Source organism: Chenopodium album, chromosome 4 (assembly GCF_948465745.1).
Source record: "Chenopodium album chromosome 4, dcCheAlbu1.1, whole genome shotgun sequence".
Taxonomy (NCBI): domain Eukaryota; kingdom Viridiplantae; phylum Streptophyta; class Magnoliopsida; order Caryophyllales; family Amaranthaceae; genus Chenopodium; species Chenopodium album.
The window spans coordinates 13,105,608-13,125,419 of record NC_137837.1 but is presented as its reverse complement, the minus strand read 5'-3'; the positions used below and the strand labels follow the sequence as shown (position 1 = coordinate 13,125,419).

The following is a 19,812-nucleotide window of genomic DNA, read 5'->3' as shown; positions in this document are numbered from 1 at the left end:
GTGACAATTTCCAAAATAGAAAAAAAATGTTCCCTCCGTGTTTTAATAAGTGTTATACTTTGACTTTTTCCACTATTCACATAATGGTTATGACTGGATTAATTCACTAATACATAAAAAAAATAAAAAAAAATGGTATTGTATAATACATTGTAGGATTCGTTATAACGTATACTTTCATAATATGAATTTTCCTATAATTTTATTAACATATGATTATCTAAAGGAAAATTTGTCAGGAAAAACCATTTATAACAACTTTTTTTGTTCAGAAAAACCTTATAAATTTTTTTTGGCCAAGTAAAACCTGATTAAAAAATTATTTTGTTCAAGACGACCTAAGGTCACTTTCCGGCGTTGACTGAAATTTCCCGACGTTGACCTCCCATGTGCAGGTCACATGACCTTAATTTTTACTATTCCCACCCATTTCTTCTAATCTACCTCTTAACACGTTTCCCTTTAAACCCTCCTTCATCTCTGTTCTTATTTCCCTTTTTTTTCCTCTCTTTGAATTTCTCTCATCAATTGGAGATCATTCACGAGCGTTGAACTGACAATTCTTTGCAGTATTTGTGAGTCACAATTGATTTCGGCCATTTAGTTTCGCCCTGTTCATCAAAATCGCAGGTAATGAAAAGTTAGGGTTTTTTTGCCCCTTTTTAATTGGAGTTTCATTATGCACTAACACCATGAATTATGCAGCAACCATGGCTCTATTGAAGGATATGAGATGTGAATGTGGGTTTCCTGTTGCAAAGAGGACATCTTGGACCCACCACAATCCTGGCAGGAAGTTCATTACGTTCAAGTTTTACAACAAACTTTGGAGAAGGAACAATATAACTGGGATGGAAAAGGGAGATGGGGTTAAGTATGGGTCTATAATTTGCGTTTGTGTTATTGTATCTGTTGTTGTGAGTTTCATATTTGTGAAACTCTTTGGGTAGAATTAGTGAGGTTCTGCAGTAAGTTGGTTAGGTAGTTAGTAGTGCTAATTATTTGTACTTTTGAATGTAGTTTGAATTATGAGTATATGAAATGAAAGTTGCATCTGATTTCCTTAAATTGTGTTTGCAAATTGGTATAATGGTAGTCAATTATAAGCAAAACTAACACAACTTCATATCTGTTCAAAATAAGCAGTACATTATAAATGCTAAATATAAGCATTGCCTTACAAACAAGGACTTGGTTCACATAAGTACTTAGTTCAACATAAAAACAAACTGAAATAATTGTATCTTGCAAAATACAGAGTAAGTGGCCTTCAAATCATGGATTGCTGCTTTGTGTAGGTAGTTCTTGAGACTTTGTTAGGGGTGGATATCCAGTTGCAGATGTTGAAGTCTGTGATGGACCATCATGCTGAGATTGAGTTCCACCTTTCTTCTTCTTGCATCCAAGCTGTTTTGCAGCTGACTTTTTATGTTTTGCAGCACCATCAGAAGCATCACCTTCCCCCTTTTTTTGTAGCTGTAGCACTAGCAGCACCCTTCCCCTTAGTTAATGCAGCAGTTGTTCCCACACCCTTCCCCTTTCTTTGTGTTCCATCAGAAGCAACAGTAGGAGCTTTCAGTTGAGGTGTTGTGACAGGAACAATAGCAGTTGGAGTGATGGTTGTTGTAGCTTGAGAACCCGTGTCTTTAGGAAATGCATCAGTATTCCTACCTCTTCCCTTAGGAACTTTTTGCATAGTTGGATTGGTGCATTTAGTCTTGTAATGACCAAGACCACCACATTTGCCACACCTGTTTTGCTTCTTTTCCCTTTTCACATTTTGTTTTTCTTGATCTTCACCTGGTTCCTTCACTCTCTTTCTTGCTAGGCCTACCAGGCATAACTCTATGTGGAGGGGGCAATGGTTTTGGATATGGGGTCATTTCCCATTGAGTCTGTCCAGGCATGGCTCTAAAGGACGGGGCATAGGTTTTGGCATAGGTTTGAACATGATATGCAGGGTGTATAAAGTCTTCATAGTTCAACCTTCTCAATTGGATGCATGCTAATGCATGCCAACAAGGTATACCCATAAGAGTCCACCTGTAACAACCACATGTTCTATTCTCTAAATTCACCACATAAGTGTCATCTTCATGATCAACCTCAAATTCATTTAGTTCAGCTTGATTTATTCTCATTGCACTTGCTTCTTTTAGACCCCTATGCACCATTTTCACTACACTAGGCATTATGACACCCTCAAAATTTTTTAAGCCCTCCCTTTTAGCACAACACCTTTGCATAACGTACCTCCTAATCCATTCCATTAATTGCAGAATAAGTTTTGATCTAGCCTCTCTTAATACATTGTTAAAACTCTCACAACAATTATTAAGGAGCATAACAGATTTACTAGCCGAGGTAAAAGCATGTCTCGAACAGTGTTGTGCTGGGATTTCAGATAAGTACTTGAAGGCATCCTCATTCAATTCCTTGATTGCTGCCATATGTATGTTGAAATGATGTTGTATTCAAGTAATCATACTTGGTTATATAGGTACTAAAGCACTAAAAATACCAAACACAAAACATATTTAAGTTCTAAATCATGGCAAATTGCAATTGCATACCACAGTTGATGACCTTGCAGCCTTCCAGAAATGTTCTCTGTATACCACACCTGAAAATTTGCCCTTAAAGTTGGTCCAAATGTGTCTGCAACAATATCTTGTGTCTGCATTGGGAATAGTTGTCTTGAATGCATCAATCAAACCTTAAATTTGATTTCAAGTTAGAATACAGAACCGGAATTTAGAAGCAAGGAAATACACATATTCTCAACAACAACTGAGTAGAAACTACCTTTTGTCTATCTGACATGTAAGTCAGATCCTCTTTCTCATGCACCCATGTTATTGAATCTGCAACTGAACCTAGATCATCTTTCAACAAGCCCAAGAACCAAGTCCAAGTCTCTGAATTTTCAGTCTCAACTACTGCCTAGGCAACAGGAAAGATGTTTTGGTTTCCATCTTTTCTTACTGCTGTGAGTAAGATACCTGGATATGGTCCTCTTAAGTGTGCACCATCTACACCAAGGATAGGTCTGTGCCCTTCCATGAAACCCTCTTTGCATGCCTGTAAGCAAATGTACAACCTCTGAAAAAGAGGTGGTGGATTCTCAATCCCTGTCACCTTCACCTTTGCTGTAGATCCTGGGTTATACTTTATGATTGTGGCTGCATAATCCCATACTCTGCTGTATTCTAAGTTTGCATCTCCAAATATCATCTTGAATGCCTTAGATCTAGCATAGTATGCCATATAGTACCCTATTTCAAGTCTAAGCTCTCTCCTTGCTCTCTTGATAAAAGCTTGAAGTTTCATGGAAGGATCATCTCTCCAATCCTCAACATATCTGTCAGCCAGATACTGTGAGGACAACTTGGTATTATGATTTTGATGGCTGCATATATGCCTCAATCTTAGACTCTTGATCTGTCAGGTATCCTCATCTTTCAACTTACAACAGTAAACCTTGAATATGCACTTTCTCCTATCTTTACACTTACACTCTAAAATCCTAGCCCTTTTCCAAGGACAACTACACCTTTTTGCACAAAAAACAGTGACCCTACTCCTATTATTGTGCAAATAATAGTAGTCATATCCATTTTCAATTGCATGGTGTCTAAGAGCTTTCCTGAATATTGAATTGGAGGGGAACTTCAACCCTTTACTCAGAACAATCTTTCCCCTAAAATCAGTTACTAGATTGAACACTAGATAGTTAGGACCCTCATCATCTGATCCTATCAAGCTGACTACCTCATCATCACTATCATCAAGCACCACATCATCTTCCAACTCTATACCATTTGGATTACCATCCTCATCATCTGCCTCATCATCATGATGTACTGTAACAGCACCTAAGCTCCTAGTCACTCTCTCTGTTATGTCAAGGTCCACATACTTCTGGAACAAATCATCATAATCCTCATTAGTTAAATAAGGAACATCCTCACTGCCAGATCTGTCCTCTCCATCATCTTCATGTACTGGTTTCTCAAAATGATCAGCAATTTCAAGCACTTGCTAACTATCATCTAAAGGTTCCACTACACCAGCTGCATTCCTATTTTCTACTTCCTCAAACTCTTTTTGCTGTAAGGTTTTTTTCTGGGTAGGAACTACTGGCAGCTTCTGCCTTTCATCCCCTATAACAGAGTTGTTGATGCTTATGAAAGAGGTCTGTTTTGATAGTGAATTTGTGTTTGAGGGTTGAATGCTTTGAAAGTTAGGTGGGAAGTTGGTGAGGGAGGTTGTGTTTGATGGATCACTTGAGACAATTATAAGGGTGTTTTCTTCAGATCTAGGGTTTTTGTGGGCCATATTAGAAGTGCTTGCTGACTCACCACCCTTGACCCCACTCTCAGCCAAGTCACTAGATTCCCTAAAATCAGTCTCAAAATCTGTATACACCCCCACCCCTGGTCCATAAGCCAATGTGTTATAAGTTTTTTTTTCTTTTTGGACCAAGTACAGGTGGTACCACCCATCCTTTTCTGGTGACTGCAGAAATTCAGGAATCTCCACATCACTCTTTATCTGCTTCCTCCCATTGAACAAACTACACCCATGCTTCCTAAACCATATTTCTCCCACATCAGCATATCCTAACTCATTTTTTATCCAGTAGACAAACTCAAAATAGCACACTTCACCTACATTTGGATGAAGTGAAACCCCATAATAATCATATTCCCCCTTTTCATATGATGTTTGTTTGTTCTTTGTTACAAAATCCCCACCATAGTACAACCTAATATCAATGGCCTCCATTAATTTATACCAAGGATTAAACACGTTATCTCTACCGTTAAACCTGATTCAATTAACAGCATACCAATTCTAAATTCAGATTCAACAACAACACATGCAGAAAAGGAATTATTATATAGTTAATACACCAAACACAACACACAAATTCTCTGACTTTATGGTTCCCAAAACGACAATATTTTACTCCAATTAATTATTCAACAATATTATACTCCAATTAATTAATCAACAAACCCTAACATAAACAATTTTTAAATCAAAAATTGAGAAAAAAACATACTTGGGTTTATATATGACTCTGTAATTGGCCCCCCTTACTTTCTTCGAACAAGAAGCTACTACCTTCTTCGCCTCCTTCCTCGCGTTCTTCTTCGCGATGGCAGAGAGAATGGAGTTTTGTTCAGCAAAAAAAACCCAAAAAAGGAAAGAAACAAACTTTAAAAAGAAACAAATTAAGAAACTTACTGTTAAAGGTGGGTGTCAATTTAATTCAATTAGCATCTTCATTGATTAAGCATGCAGACCAGAAGTGACGCCATGGCAGAGTGTTAGTTGAAGAAGATTAATGGCCTCCTTTGTGAAGAGAAGAGAGAGAAAATGAGGGAAAATTAAAAAAAAAATAGGGGGAAACGTGTTAAGAGGTAGATTAGGGGGGTGAGATTAGAAGAAATGGGTGGGAATAGTAAAAATTAAGGTCATGTGACCTGCACATGGGAGGTCAACGGCGGGAAAGTTCAGTCAACGCCGGAAAGTGACCTCAGGTCGTCTTGAACAAAATAATTTTTTAATCAGGTTTTACTTGGCCAAAAATTTTTTATAAGGTTTTTCTGAACAAAAAAGTTGTTATAAATGGTTTTTTCTGATAAATTTTCCTTATCTAAATTAATGATCAAAGTTGTGTTTTGGCATGCGTGTTTGGTCAAACTATAACACTTATTAAAACACAGAGGGAGTACTCGTAAATAAAAAAATTAAGGTATTAAGGATTCAAACCTTTGGTCTCCTATACCCTAATATATAATTCAGATGCAAGGCAAAAAAAAAAACTACTCCCTCCGTCCCTGAAAGAACGACCCATTTGGCCTAATTTTAGTCCCAAAAAGAATAACCCATTTGTTTTTCCCAACATCTATTCATTTTCCTTCCTTCTAAAAGTGTCAACTTGGCAATCTTGTGTATTTTAATTATATTGGTTGTTGTAAAACAATACTTTAATCTTATTGTCTAATAAAGCATCACATGGATTAGTGCATTATTACATCATGTTTATTAGGTATAGGATAAAGATAAATAACTTACATCTAGGACTTTCTCTCTCTAGATATTAATTGCAAATTATTGCTAACTTGTGTTTTCCCATACATTTGTACTTGCAAATTAAGTTTCTTAATTCCCGTGAAATCAACCCAAATGGATCGTTCTTTCGGAGACAAATTGAATGGAGTAAATATAACCACTTAGAGTCTGTTCTCTTCAGCTTAAGTTCAGTTCAACTCAATCAGTTCTGTTTAGTTCAGTTCAGCTCTAATAAGTTTAGTTCAGTTCAATTCAATTCGGTTTAGTTTATCTTTATGTCTAATGATAATTTAAGCCAAATTTCTTTTTAGCATATATTACAACAACGCTAATAATAATAATAATAATAATAATAATAATAATAATAATAATAATAATTTTCAATGTTCAAATGGTTATTATTAACTATTAGTGGATTAATATCATTACTAATCCATAATTAAAAGTCATTAATCCATAGTTAAATACTTTAGTTCAGTTCAGTTCAGTTCAGCCCCAATCAGTTCAGTTCAGTTAAGTTGTTTTCAGTAAATCGAAACAAGACCTTATTGGAATTAGTTTATGTAAAAAAAAATTATAATGATGGGATGAACCATGGCTAGGCAAGCCCTACCCTTGATTTGTACTTGAGCAAAATCCCGCAGAACTATGTTTTTGTTTTCTTAAAAATTACAAAATATAGCAAAAAAGACAATTGTTTCATTTAGTTTAAAACAGAGAAAGTAATCAAAGTATGTATATGCTTCATTCAATCTAACCTCTCCTAGGCTATAATATTACTTATTCACATCAAAATCAAAAGAAATTAGCTCAAAATTTCATACCACATCTATTAAAAACAAAACCACAAATAATGAACCTTATCTACTCCAAACTATGAGTTGATCCATGAAAACCTGTCAAACAAAGATTTGTTATTTGTTAGAGGAAGAAGTTTTGACTAGAATTAGGAATTGCAACTTAGTTAAACTCCACTAAAAATTTCCCAGTTGGCAAAAGTGACATAAGTGTAGACTAGGACAACAGGATTTGGATGATGTTGAGCTGATTACTTGATTAGATTATTCCAATTTCATTTAGACCGGTTCAGGGTGTACTATACAAGATATATCAATTCAATTTATAGGTTTAAATGATGCACCTTTCATACAAAGTATATTGATAGATTGGTTGCAGCTTATTTGTCTTCCACTTTTTGCGTCCCTTAAAGAGGGAGGATAGCTATAATAGGGACCAGTTTTTTTTTTTTTTTTTTAAGTAGCCATCCATTTTTTATTTTTCATCCAATCAAATTAGTCACATATTTTTCTTCAAATTAAGTCACATGAAGTCATATATATAGCAGTCCATCTTTGATGATATCGTTTTAAAAGTACAGGAACAAGATAAGATCAATTTTATCCATATTTTTATTATTATTTTTTTTTCAAGAGGAGATTGAAAATTCTGAATGACATGTACTAGATATACATGTACTTCTAATACTTCTAATTTCTACTTCCATGATTTTAAGTTCAAACAAAGAAACCTAGATTGCTACGAACTTACAAAGTACTTCATATTTAAAAAAAGTGTGATGCATTTCTCTGGGTTGTTTAATAGTTTAACTATTACTTGATTTACTTCGTGTATAAATTAATTTGCATTGAACCTAAACTTGAAAAAGCTACCCTTTATTTTAATGCAAAATTTTATTCAACTCCTAACTTTTTTTGGTGCACCAATACTCTAGGTGTACAAATCAACAAATGTACAATGCTCATGGTTTGCACCTTGTCAAAATACTTTCATCGTTTATTTTTGGGTGATGTTTTATAGTCATGTTTGTCACTGCACAAACATAATCATTAATATCTTTAATCACTAATAAATATGAAACATAAATTTTAAAAAGTTAATATTTTGAAAATATACATCATAACAAATCTAATAGATCATACATGATTATAACTTTCATTACATATAAAGCACAAAAACTGAAAAAAATAAAATAAAATAATATACAAATAGTGTTAGCTAAAAAACAGAGGTATGACCTGTTCTCATTGACTAAACTCAGCTGAATTGAAATGAATATTTCATAAGAGAGGGAAATTAGGACCTGAACTGAACTGAACTGAATTTCAACGTAAGAGAACAGACCAGTAGTATATAACAACCTCAGTCGAAAAAATTAGATTATCATTAGAGGATTAACATAAACTTCACAAAATATTTAATTATATGACCCCAGAAACGTCCAACGCCCACAGAAAAGGTGGCGAGCATCACTGGATGTCAAAATCTAGATAAGTCTAGAGAGATGGGCGACACTATTTATTTACTACCCCTTTCCACCATTTTCTCCAGAATCCTTACACGTGGGTTTGTGCGCCCACTGCTTTCTTCCAATTCCTACCCATAATCAATCAATGCTTAAACCCCCAGAATAATCTTCCAATTTCTCATTTATATCCCCCTTCCTTTTATCCATACCATGATCATATCACATACCAACAACACTAATTAATTTGTTCAATACATTCAACAAAAGTTTTTGAAGTCGAATATCGATATTGTAAAGATGATGCTGGTGTCTGTTGTGGCGGAGATGTTGGAGGAGTACACGGCCGTGTTAGCCCGAGTATTGGAACATTTGTTTAACGAAGCGCCGTTACCTCGAAGAGTTCGGTTTTTAATCCTTAGGAATCTTCCTTTTGCTTCTTTACCTCTTAGCCCTTCTCTTCTTCCTCCTCCTCCTCCTTCTGCGAGTTCCTTCCATTGATTTTGCCATTTCTGTGGGTGGGTATTTATGGAATTTCCTATCTCATTGCTAACCTTTATTTGTAATTGTTTCTTCTCTTTTTTAGATGTTTTTTCTTTCATCTTGTAGTTGGAATTCTGCTTTTTGTTGTTTTTTTTTTTGTACAGTTTTGCGGGGTTGTAAATATTATGTTAATTGAGTTTTTTGTTATGTTATGTAATCCAACATTAGCCTCAATTTGAGATGTCAAATTTTAATCCTGTCTATGATACCAAATTGTTACATACACGGATACATCAAGACGACCAAGTATAACTTATCAATACTTGGTCGTCTTGGTGTATGTAAACCAGAAGTATTCGATTTAAGGTCTTAGGTATAACATGGTATGATATGATATGGAGTAAATTTTGTATTTCGAGTTTCGATCTTTAATACTCCGAATTAAAGATGATGAACACAGTAGTAATGGTGCATTGGTGAGTGCTATTTTGCAAAAGCTATTCATTACTATTTTCTACTCCTTATAATATATACTCCCTCCGTTTCACTTTGTTAGTCCCATATAGTATCAATCACAAAAAAATAAGAGAATGAATAATATTTGGAATCTTACATTTTAGTACACTTAATTAGTTCTATCTTATTAAATGTTGTGATTTTTTTATTTGGAAAACATCAATTACAATGCTTGTTTAATGGGATTGATGACCAATCAGAATATTTAATTACTGCCATGTCATCAATCCACTAATGGGATTAGAAATTATAAGACCAAATTAGAAAAATAAAATTAAATTAAAAAAGGAATAGATTCAATATGGGTAGATTATTTTAAAACGCCCAAAATAGTATATGAGACTAATATTATGAAACGGAGGGAGTAAGAGATTTGACAAAATTGATTAAAAATTAAACAATTGACGAATTTATAGTCAATACTAAACTTGGACAATTAGACTACATATCATATTACAAAAGGGGTACATTGCCAATTGTAAGAAGGCCGTCTAAAAGTAGTAATTTAGGGTCAATAATAGTTGTAGTTGGTACTCACTAATTTATTATTTTAGCCGTGAAGGCACGTCAAGAATTTAAATCCATTTTTAAGGACTAATCTAAATGACATTGCTGTGAACTAGACAAGTATGTTGCACCACTCAATAATTCAAGCCATCTTGACAATGACTCAATGAGAAAGTTATATAGTACTCTGTATATTGAAAAATAAAAAAACGGACATTTAAGCATTTGAAAAAAAATAAAATATTGTGTGAGTTCATATTCACAATGTAATAAATGAGGGATACCCAGTTAATTCCCTAGATAAACAAAATTTGTTTATCTTGGGGTATAAATGAGGGGTACATGTGTAATTTCCTCACCAAACAGTAAAAGCAAAAAACAAACCGTAATTGGACAACTCACAAAAAGTACTGAATAAATGACCCTGCTTTTTCAATATATTTACAAAAATGCCATCAGATTAACAAAAATTCGTTTATCTGGCAAATTAACTTGTATTTTTCGGTAATAAATACGAATTAAGACATTAATATTTATATTGTAATAAATATGAATTAAGATATTTTATACTCCCTTCATCCCCAAAATTTCGATCCTTTTGACCTAATTTTAGTCCTAAAATGATCGATCCATTTGCATTAAAATACCCACAAATTTACAACAATATTTGTGCAAAATTTGCTTTTAAATGTTGATATCAATATTATGCGAAGTAGTAACTTATAATCTGTATCAATTCTTTAATTGCTAGCATTGACAATTTGATAATTCAATACGTAGTATCTAATATTTTCGGTAGTTGATATAGGCCCTGTTTGGTAGTTAGCTTATTGGGGGTATATTAGCTTATTTGACTAACTTTAGCTGATTGACTAGTCAAACAAGCTAATACAAGTGTTTGGTACTAAACTTATTGAAAGAGCTTATTCCACTAAATAAGCTCTTTTTGAAAAAACTCATTTTAGGAGCTTTTTCAATTAGCTTATTCATTAATTATTGTGAAATTACACTTATAACCTCATTTAATTTAAAATCCTATCTAAACTACCTACCCCACAATTAGCTTATTGGTCATTTCACATACTCAATCACCTTTAAGCTATCAGCTATTTACCAAACACTTTTATATAATCAGTTAATACAATAAGTTAGTCAAATCAGTTAACAAAATCAGCTAGTCAAAATCAGCTAACTCAATCAGCTTCAGCTTTCAGCTTTCTCCCAAATAGGGCCATAGACTTTTTCAATTGCTAATATTAGTATTTGAACTTGACATGAACACTTGAATAGTTGATATCAACTACTCATGGAAGAGGAATGAAAGTTTCTCTCTTGTAACCATTTCTTGGGCCAATTAGTCCAAAAACAATCCAACTCTCGCGGTGCAGCAGGAGGATTAGTTCAAACGCCTTGTAGCGGAGGATCTCAAACTGAACGAGGCCGACGAGCTCGATTGATAGATGTGTGCATTGTCTTGCCATCTTGTTTACATGGGTTGGGACAATTAGACACAAGAAGTAGACCATAACGAAAGAGATTGACAGAATAGTCTCATTAGCTGTAACATATGAATATGACCCTTTCAATATCTTTTTTAAACTATCATATCAAGAACAACTTTATCCATCTTGGCCTTAAAAAGTGTTATGTACTAATAGTACTTAATACTTATCTTGCGTATTGATAGTATGGTACGTGTCAATTAAAAATTGATCTACGGAGTATTGAACCCCGGACCTTGAATTGTAGTCTCTAAACACATTACAAACCACCAGGGCAACGCTGACTATGTTTAAAAAGTTGTCGAACGATAATTAATATATGTATTTTACTAGAGCTTAATTTAAAGCAGCTATTTTTTCTGTAGATCCGCCAGTGGACCGAGTCCATACAAGACCAATTGAGATTATTAATGTACTTATGTATCTTATCCTAAACTTATTTTTAATCTACTTGTTATTCCACTCAACAATTTTCGTTACTCCTATACGGAGTATTTTTTTTTTTCATCTTGTATTAATCTTTATTATCCCTATCCTTCACATCTAACCTCCATGTAATTGCACTATAAGTCTTCAAATTACTCCGTATTATTTATAACTTGTTATAATTCCTCTTTTTCTCTAGGCCAATCAAAATACTATCCAAATAATTAATATCAAATTATTTCCTTTTCGAGTACAACTCCTATGTAAAAAAAAAAAAAAAAAAAAAATCAAAAAAAAAATCAATGATGACAAGACATTTGTTTAGGTTAATAAAGACTGGTTCTATCTAGAAGTGTCAAAACTACACCCGACCTGACTAAATCCGATCTGAATCCGGCCGGATTCAGATTTCGACTTGAGTGGACACAACAATTTGATATGACTCAACTTTGAAAATTGACTTGACCTGATCTCATCAGACTCGATCCAAACATTCAAATTGACACCTCTAGTTCTATCTACGAAACTAGTTTTTTGGGACCAGCTATAAAATGTAGCATGATCATGACATGGTACCAATAATACTAATACAGAGAACATATTTTGTTTGGTGACAATAACCAATAAAGATAATGTACATCCAAGTGATATTATGTTTAGCCTTATCATATTTGTCCTGTTCACTGATTAAGATACTTTGTCTTTCAAGCTAATAGATAAACAACGTCAATTATTATGCATGGTTGCTGAATGCTGATAGTATTTAAAAAATTAAATACGTAGTAAAAGGTTTGGTAACAAGTGACATTACCATGAAGCTACCATGCAAAGCAATTATGATGCATCTACAATTAATAATAATAAAAAAAAGAATGTGTAAATCATTTTAGGAGAGGACAGAGGAACATCTATTGTTTGGTATAAGTAAAATGAGAGAGAAGATTTCAAGAAAACGTGCGGAGGGTATTGAGGTAATATGAATTACTCTAGTCTGTATAAAGTACAAATTATTTCAGGTCCAACTCGGACCCATACCAACCCAACCTAACTATCAATGTTTTTAATGGTGATTATTTTATTAAAATATGCATATTGGCAATAGAATTGAAAATGATCCGACCGGACCTAACCTTGAAATCTACCTAAACGAATTACCAGAAAATGACCTAACCCAAAGTGACCTAACTCAAAACCAACCCAATTGACACCTTATTACGATTGCTCAACAAACTAAGGTAAGGTAACATAGCATCTTAAAGATTAAAGGACTTCAATAAATAGAGTATATACATTGCATCCAAATCTATACAACTTCATCAGAGTTCACAAAGCAAATGTATAAGCCATTACAAATCCATACCCCATAAATTTTGTTCTCCAAAGACAATGAAGTTCAAGTATATCTCTTAGACCTTTACAAATAGAAACCCAATTAATTACCCCTAAAGAGGTAAAAAAATAATAAGCCATTACTTTACACAAGAATTCATATTCATTCTAGTTACTGCAGATGGTCACACAGCAACAAGAACAAGAATCAGAAAGCTATATCAGCCTTCACTCAAATCCTTTATATCGACAAAACTTGTTAAGCTGGATTCATCTTAGTCTAGTGTACTGCTGCTTCGTTGTCATCTTCATGGTTCACCTTCTGAGACTTATCTTCAATGGTTTCCTCTGAGGTGGTTATGGTGGAAGAAATTTTGTACTGTTCTAACTGAGAAAAGTGAAAAATCTTTGTCAGAAGATAACCTTCCTAATTTGCTGATAATCTTGTTGGGTTTGAATCGATAAATTGAGGGAAACCTAATAATCCACCCACCATCCGGGAACTAAAGTCGCATGTACTAATTTCAAGTGATGTTCGAAAATTAATGTCACTTTCCCTAAAATGTAATTAATCATCCATATATTTCCAATAATGCACACACCACTTTGATGTTCAATCAGTCCATTTATAATTTTCTTGTTATGCGAATAGGTTTAAGGATATAGTCAGATAAGTAACAAAGTCATAAAACTAATATAGGTGTACTTACCATTAACAATGGGGCATTCAGTCAAACCGTTTCATTTCTTAATTATGAGGTAGGGGTTTAAATGTGATTAAAATCCAGGCAAAGGGTCCACAACCCCCCCCCCCCCCCCCCCCCCCCTCTTGCACAAAAAAAAAAAACATATATTATCAATAGGATGAACAGATTATATGTTAGGATGGTATGCGTGTTGTGATTAAGATAATGGCCCACTAGATGATTAATCGTTGCAAATAATATGAAACGGAGGTAGTATATTCATTTGCTTTTCTGCAGAGTCAACATTTATCAGGCTGATGATCAGAAATTCAGAATTGTGCCATTTGCGAGTCTCAAACAGAATCACATAAACAGGATTGGTATTACAAATGTGCTGAATTGAAACAGGAACAGAAGCAAATTGAGCAAATTCAGGAAATGTGCCCATTATGCTGTCATTTTGGCTACTGTATATACTATCTGGAGTGTGATAGTCTGATAGACGATTCCCAAATATAGAAAGAGGTGATAGGAAGATGCAGAAGTATAATTCCTAAGAAAACTAGCAGTAATGATAGAAGTTGGTTCTCAAACTAAAAGTTGTATAGTTCTTTTTTAAGACACGTTAGCCTATTTTGTTAAGTCTTGAAGTGCCTGTACTTTTAATCTCATAGATTGTATGAAGACTTGCTTTGTCACACACACACACACACACACACACACAGACACGCGCGAACGACACACACACTACACATTTATCAGGCTGAGGGTTGGAAAATAAAGAAAACCAGAGTAAACTATGACAGTTTCAGTGCTTGTAAGGCTTACATATATACTGCCGATGGAAATTATACAACAAACACGATAAAAGGAAAGGAAAATACCTGCTTATAAGTCTCTTGATGGGTGGCCAGAAGCTCCTTGTATTTTGCCTGCAGCTTTGACATCTCAGTCTGAAGTTTCTCATATTCAGCAACAGTAGGTCCCCCCAATTTTTGTTGCACAAATCTGTAAAACCAAAACTATAAAACATTAGGGTAGATGTTCATAATTAAAACAAGCTGTCATAACTGATAATCAATAGTTGTAGAATCATTAATAAAAGCACAGGGCATCTGTTGGGGAGTGGAATGACTGATTGAGCTCCAATCCCATCCAAAAAGAAGTACAACCACTCCAAAGTTGCCATAAAAATAAGTGTCTATAAACGAGTAACCAGTGAAATATATACTAATAAATCCCATAAGAGAATTTAAACGGTAGACAACTAGTGTCTCTCTACAGTCAACACAACTAAAAAATAAAGCCTACAAACCAACAAAAAAAATCACTAATGTGGCTAATATATCCTTTGGCAGAAAATTTATCATCTATATATCTTCCACATAGGTACAACGTACACATAATCTTATTGATCTGCCTTTAAGCAACTCCATGATTGACAGAGGTAGGATTTTGTGAATGAACACATTTCCGTGGGACTTTGAACCTAGTTACCTACTCAAAAGTATAGTTGCCAGTGTCATGAAGATGCCAAGCTGTTAGCATTGTATCACTGGAATAGAGCCAAACGACTAACCTGCTGTTTTGATGTTTAGCTAATACTTCTTCCGTTCACTTTTAATTGCAACACTTCGAACAAAAGCGCTCAAATTTTTAGTCAATGTATTGTAATGAAAAGTGAACGGAAGAAATAGGTAATTTGGATATAGGAGAGCACACCAAATTATACACCATTATTTTACCATAAGGACTCTACAGTGAAAGTCAATTTCTAAGTCGATGCAGATATCACAGAAAAAGGATGAGGAGAAAAATTATACAAGTATGATAATCTCTTATGTCAACAATAATAATGACAGGAGACAAATTCATGAAGAAAACTGAGGGAAAAGTGTAAGAGATGCTTACTCTATAGCAGAGGAAGGCTTGTTATCTTGCTCATACAATGCAACAAGAACTACAAAACAGATGTACAAGAACTGGTAAGTACAACGACTATTTATGCAAGAAAACCAACATGTTTTTTTTTATTTAAAAAACATATAGAATTTATCCACCTTAAAAGATCTTGTGTTTCTGCGCACATATAGATATATAGATAAGTTCATCAGTACATCTATGTGTACAAACACATACATGTATCTTCATGAGTACATCTATGTGTACATACACATACATATATCATGTATGTGTCTCGTCAAGAGATTATATAATTATAGGTAAACAGAATTGCCAACCTTTAGTTAGAGAATCAATAGCGCCGCTAGACTCTAAATACTTTCTAAAGGCTTCCTTTTTCGCTTCTTTTTCCTGCATAAAGAGGAAGCAGTAAGAGTCAGTAATAATACAGGACTAGTAATCTCAGCTAGAGTTTGACATAAAGAGAGCCATATAATATATAATAATGAAGAATATAAAATATAAACCATAAACAGAGTCCTTCATACAATGTCCACTAAAAATCAGCAAACTTAGAGGTAGACAAAACACGTAATGGGGCAATTTGTATCTAGGTCATAATAATATATGCCAACACACATGCACATGCGAGAAATTGCAACAAGAAAAACTGGAGTCTGGAGCTTGTCCCCTCGGCTTATTAAATGCTAACCTCAAAAAAGTGAACTTCAAGTTGTTATCTAGTTTGTGCCACTAGTATATATGTGCAGTTCCATGTCAGATGCCAAGTTTTGAGAGAATGTTGAATTTGAGTCTAGTTAGTACCAACAGAGGAGAGCTATATAGCTTATACCACTTGCAAGTTGATATGAAGTCTAAGGGCCATAACCAATTGGTAGTGAGAGGATTATCTCCTTAGACTTATAATTCTCTCCTACTCTCTAAGACAACTCATTTGTGCAAACATATAACAAATAAATTCCTCATGAATTGAGAGAATAATGGAGAGGGAAGTTAAACCATGTTTAAAAGTGAAGTTCCATACCAAAATTGATTGGCAACCGAAGAAATAGCACCCAACATTTGTAAAATGTTTGTCTTCTTTCCTGTAATGAAGACAAATCACATAGTCGTATGGAACATCTACAAAACCTTTTAAATATTCATCTTTCACAGCTTTCTATGATCAGGTTTTTTTTTTTTTTTTTTTTTTTTTTTGGGTGGAGGGGGAGGGAAGATATTTTAGCAAGGTTTTGATAGCATGTTTAGAGTACACATAATTTACGCATATTGACAGCTGTATGACAGGGCAGCAGAGGTGTTCTTGACTTCTTGGGATGAATTCATAGGTTATAATTCTTATAAATTTGTAAGACTGAAAGTATAAGCTGAAAAGCATAGAGCTGGTAGTTCAATCTAATGTAAGATATAGACCTGATGTAAGAGATAACAGCTTACCAACTAAGATTAAGAATGACACTATTAAGGCGAGGGAGTTCAAGCAAAGAATACATTCAAGTATAAGAGTGGCAAGACTGTAAACATCTGCTTTCAAATTTAATTTTACAATCGAAGCGCTATAATTTTGTCCACATATACACATATTTAATACCATGACGAAATTGGAAGCTTATATGCTACAAAGTTCAACATACATTCAGTAGTCTTATTTATGCAGAGCCATCTTCAACATAAACAAAAACAAGTGAGACTTTAACCCCGGACACATTATCCAAGTGTTCAGCTTAGGCAATTTCTCGTCTATCAACTGAAAAAACTTCCCAAATATCAATTGAAGAATGACATATTCTAAATTAAATTTTCTCCTCAAAAAGAAAAAATTAAATTTGATCTCCTAGTAGAGTCTTCTCTAACCCCACTAGCCATCTCCTTTCTTCAATACACAACGCCAATCAACATAACCTTAACAAATGCCTAGTCCGATTATAAACCTATGATAACATTACTAATTTCCTATTGCAAGAACCCTCATCTTGTTTATAATCCGAAGATAGTGAAACATATATGAGATCTAATGTACCCATCAAATATTACTATCAAAATACCAAGATACACTACATCATGAAACATGTATCTTCTTAAAATAGGAGTGCTTTAGTCTCGAGAATTCCCACATAATAACACATGCCCTGAATATTTCTAACTTTGAGAAAAAAAAAAAAGTATATCATTAGTTCCCAAAATGCAATATGCCCTTTAGCTTATACTTCTCGAAATTAATTTTCAGTGCTAGCATTTTAACAAGGGACATCAAATAAACTTGCAACTGCTTTGATCTAAAATTGACCCAAATAATTCAAAGAATGCTGAATTATTATTCTCTTTTTAAATAAACCCATCTAAATTTAACAATATTCTTGCATCAACCAGCAATTATCAGAATTCAATATGACAGAAGAAGAAATTAGTGTCTGGTTATCAATTGTGAAGCAATAAAATCAGAAAGTTAAAGATACATTGGTAAAGTTAGTAGCTTTGCCAAAATGTAACAATAAAAAACGCAAAATAATGCATATGGATTTACTGGGTAGTTTGCAGATTTACAGGAAAAAGCATATACAGAAATTTGACAGATTAAAGCTAAACCAAATTAAGAAAATTGCAGATGAAATTGTTTTAGGAGACTTACCATCATTGCTTGGTTTCAGTAATGGAGAAACAAAAAGGAGGGAGGCAAAGAGGGAGAAAAAATCCGGAAATCTACTTTTAAAAGTCACTCTTTCGCGTCTAGTATTACAGATTTAAAGTACTATGTACTTTCAAATTTGGCATGAATGAAGAACTGTATTGTCTATGTATATTTAGAGAGCCACAAGCGTGAATGATTGAAATCAATCCCAAGATTGGTTGAAACCGAAATGAGAATTCTAACCACTTGAATTATCCCTCACTCTCGTATTGTCCATATACTCTACGTTTTCCATTTGGTTTAGATTATATGGTTTATTGATTACTTCATATTCTACTCACCTTTTTTTTTTTTTTTTAAATGAATATATTTTTGATACTTTTATAGTGAAACTATTTTTGTCAAAATTAAATTATTTAGGGTGAACCGTCTATTATGTTATACCCCTTTTATTTCATTATTTTTTTTCAAGTTTATAAAAACTTTGAACTTAGGCCCATTCACTACACCGTATTTTTGATTAATTGAAATTATTTTTACTAAAACAAAATTATATTTGCTGAACTTAAATTAATTTTATTGAACTGAAATTATTTTTGTTGAACTGAAATTATTTTTACAGATCTTCTATTATAACCATTGTTTAAGATAACTAAATTTTACTGAACTGAAATTATTTTTACTGAATTGAAATCTTTAAGGTGAAGTGAATAGGGCCTTATTAACTTATTATTTTTTTTATTATGTTTATTTTTAAAGCTACAAATTTTTAATTTTTGCTAATGTTTTTTTTTTAATTTAAATTTTTTTTAATAAATATTGAACACACCTTTCTTTAACAGTACTTAAATTATTTTCATAATTTTTTTGAATAAGTGGAAGAAAACAAGATATATAGATAACTAGGTCTTTAAGAACCGATTTATGAATACCAAAATTGATATATTAGACCTGATCAAAGTTGACCCCACTCGAATATTGTCGGGTTTGGGCTACAATCTTTTTATAAATATACCACTAGTATTTGGTCCCGGGTAATGCCTTGTGCCATTACATGAAAATTGTAAATGTATATTAAATTTATAACTCGGGCTAATATATTTAGTTTTGATTTCACCTATGTAAAAAAAAAAAAACATGAAATATGATATGGCCTTTGTGGTATGGTATTTAGTTATTAATTTAAGGTTGCTTGTTTCAATTTGAATGGACAAAAATTAATTATATATACGTAGTATTAATTAATAATATAAGTTAAGCATTAGTAAGTGCGAAATTTCAGATAAACACGAAAGTATAAGAGAGTAAAAAGGAAAAATAATCGGTGCCACGACTACAAGTGAAAAGAACATGAAATAATATGTATGGACAAAAAGAATAAAATATATTAAATAATAATTGTTGCGCATTGGTAAGTGATAAGTGGTAAGTGTGAAATTTCAAATAAACAAGAGAGTTTAAGAG

The 19,812-nt window shown here is 33.3% G+C and overlaps 2 protein-coding genes across 2 annotated transcripts; both read right to left on the bottom strand.

The window, feature by feature from the left end:
* Positions 1-1,796: 1,796 nt before the first annotated feature.
* On the bottom strand, positions 1,797-2,450 carry LOC145627678 (uncharacterized). Its single transcript, XM_081680036.1, has one exon. It carries the CDS (start codon positions 2,448-2,450, stop codon positions 1,797-1,799), a length of 654 nt encoding a protein of 217 aa, XP_081536162.1.
* Positions 2,451-13,034: 10,584 nt separating this feature from the next.
* On the bottom strand, positions 13,035-18,541 carry LOC145628933 (uncharacterized). Its single transcript, XM_081681370.1, has 5 exons — positions 18,349-18,541; positions 16,037-16,109; positions 15,708-15,756; positions 14,681-14,804; positions 13,035-13,498 (listed from the first exon to the last, which is right to left on the bottom strand). The coding sequence occupies exons 1-5, from the start codon at positions 18,352-18,354 to the stop codon at positions 13,391-13,393; spliced, it is 360 nt and encodes a 119-aa protein (XP_081537496.1). The 5' UTR covers positions 18,355-18,541; the 3' UTR covers positions 13,035-13,390.
* Between the last annotated feature and the right edge of the window lie 1,271 nt (positions 18,542-19,812).

Excerpts from the sequence above, each read along its gene's own strand:
- LOC145627678 (XM_081680036.1), bottom strand. The coding sequence starts at position 2,450 with ATGGCAGCAATCAAGGAATTGAATGAGGATGCCTTCAAGTACTTATCT.
- LOC145628933 (XM_081681370.1), bottom strand. Across the intron at positions 15,757-16,036 it reads TATTGATTCTCTAACTAAAG|TTCTTGTTGCATTGTATGAG; the intron begins GTTGGCAATTCT and ends TCTGTTTTGTAG. Across the intron at positions 14,805-15,707 it reads AAGCCTTCCTCTGCTATAGA|ATTTGTGCAACAAAAATTGG; the intron begins GTAAGCATCTCT and ends TTGGTTTTACAG.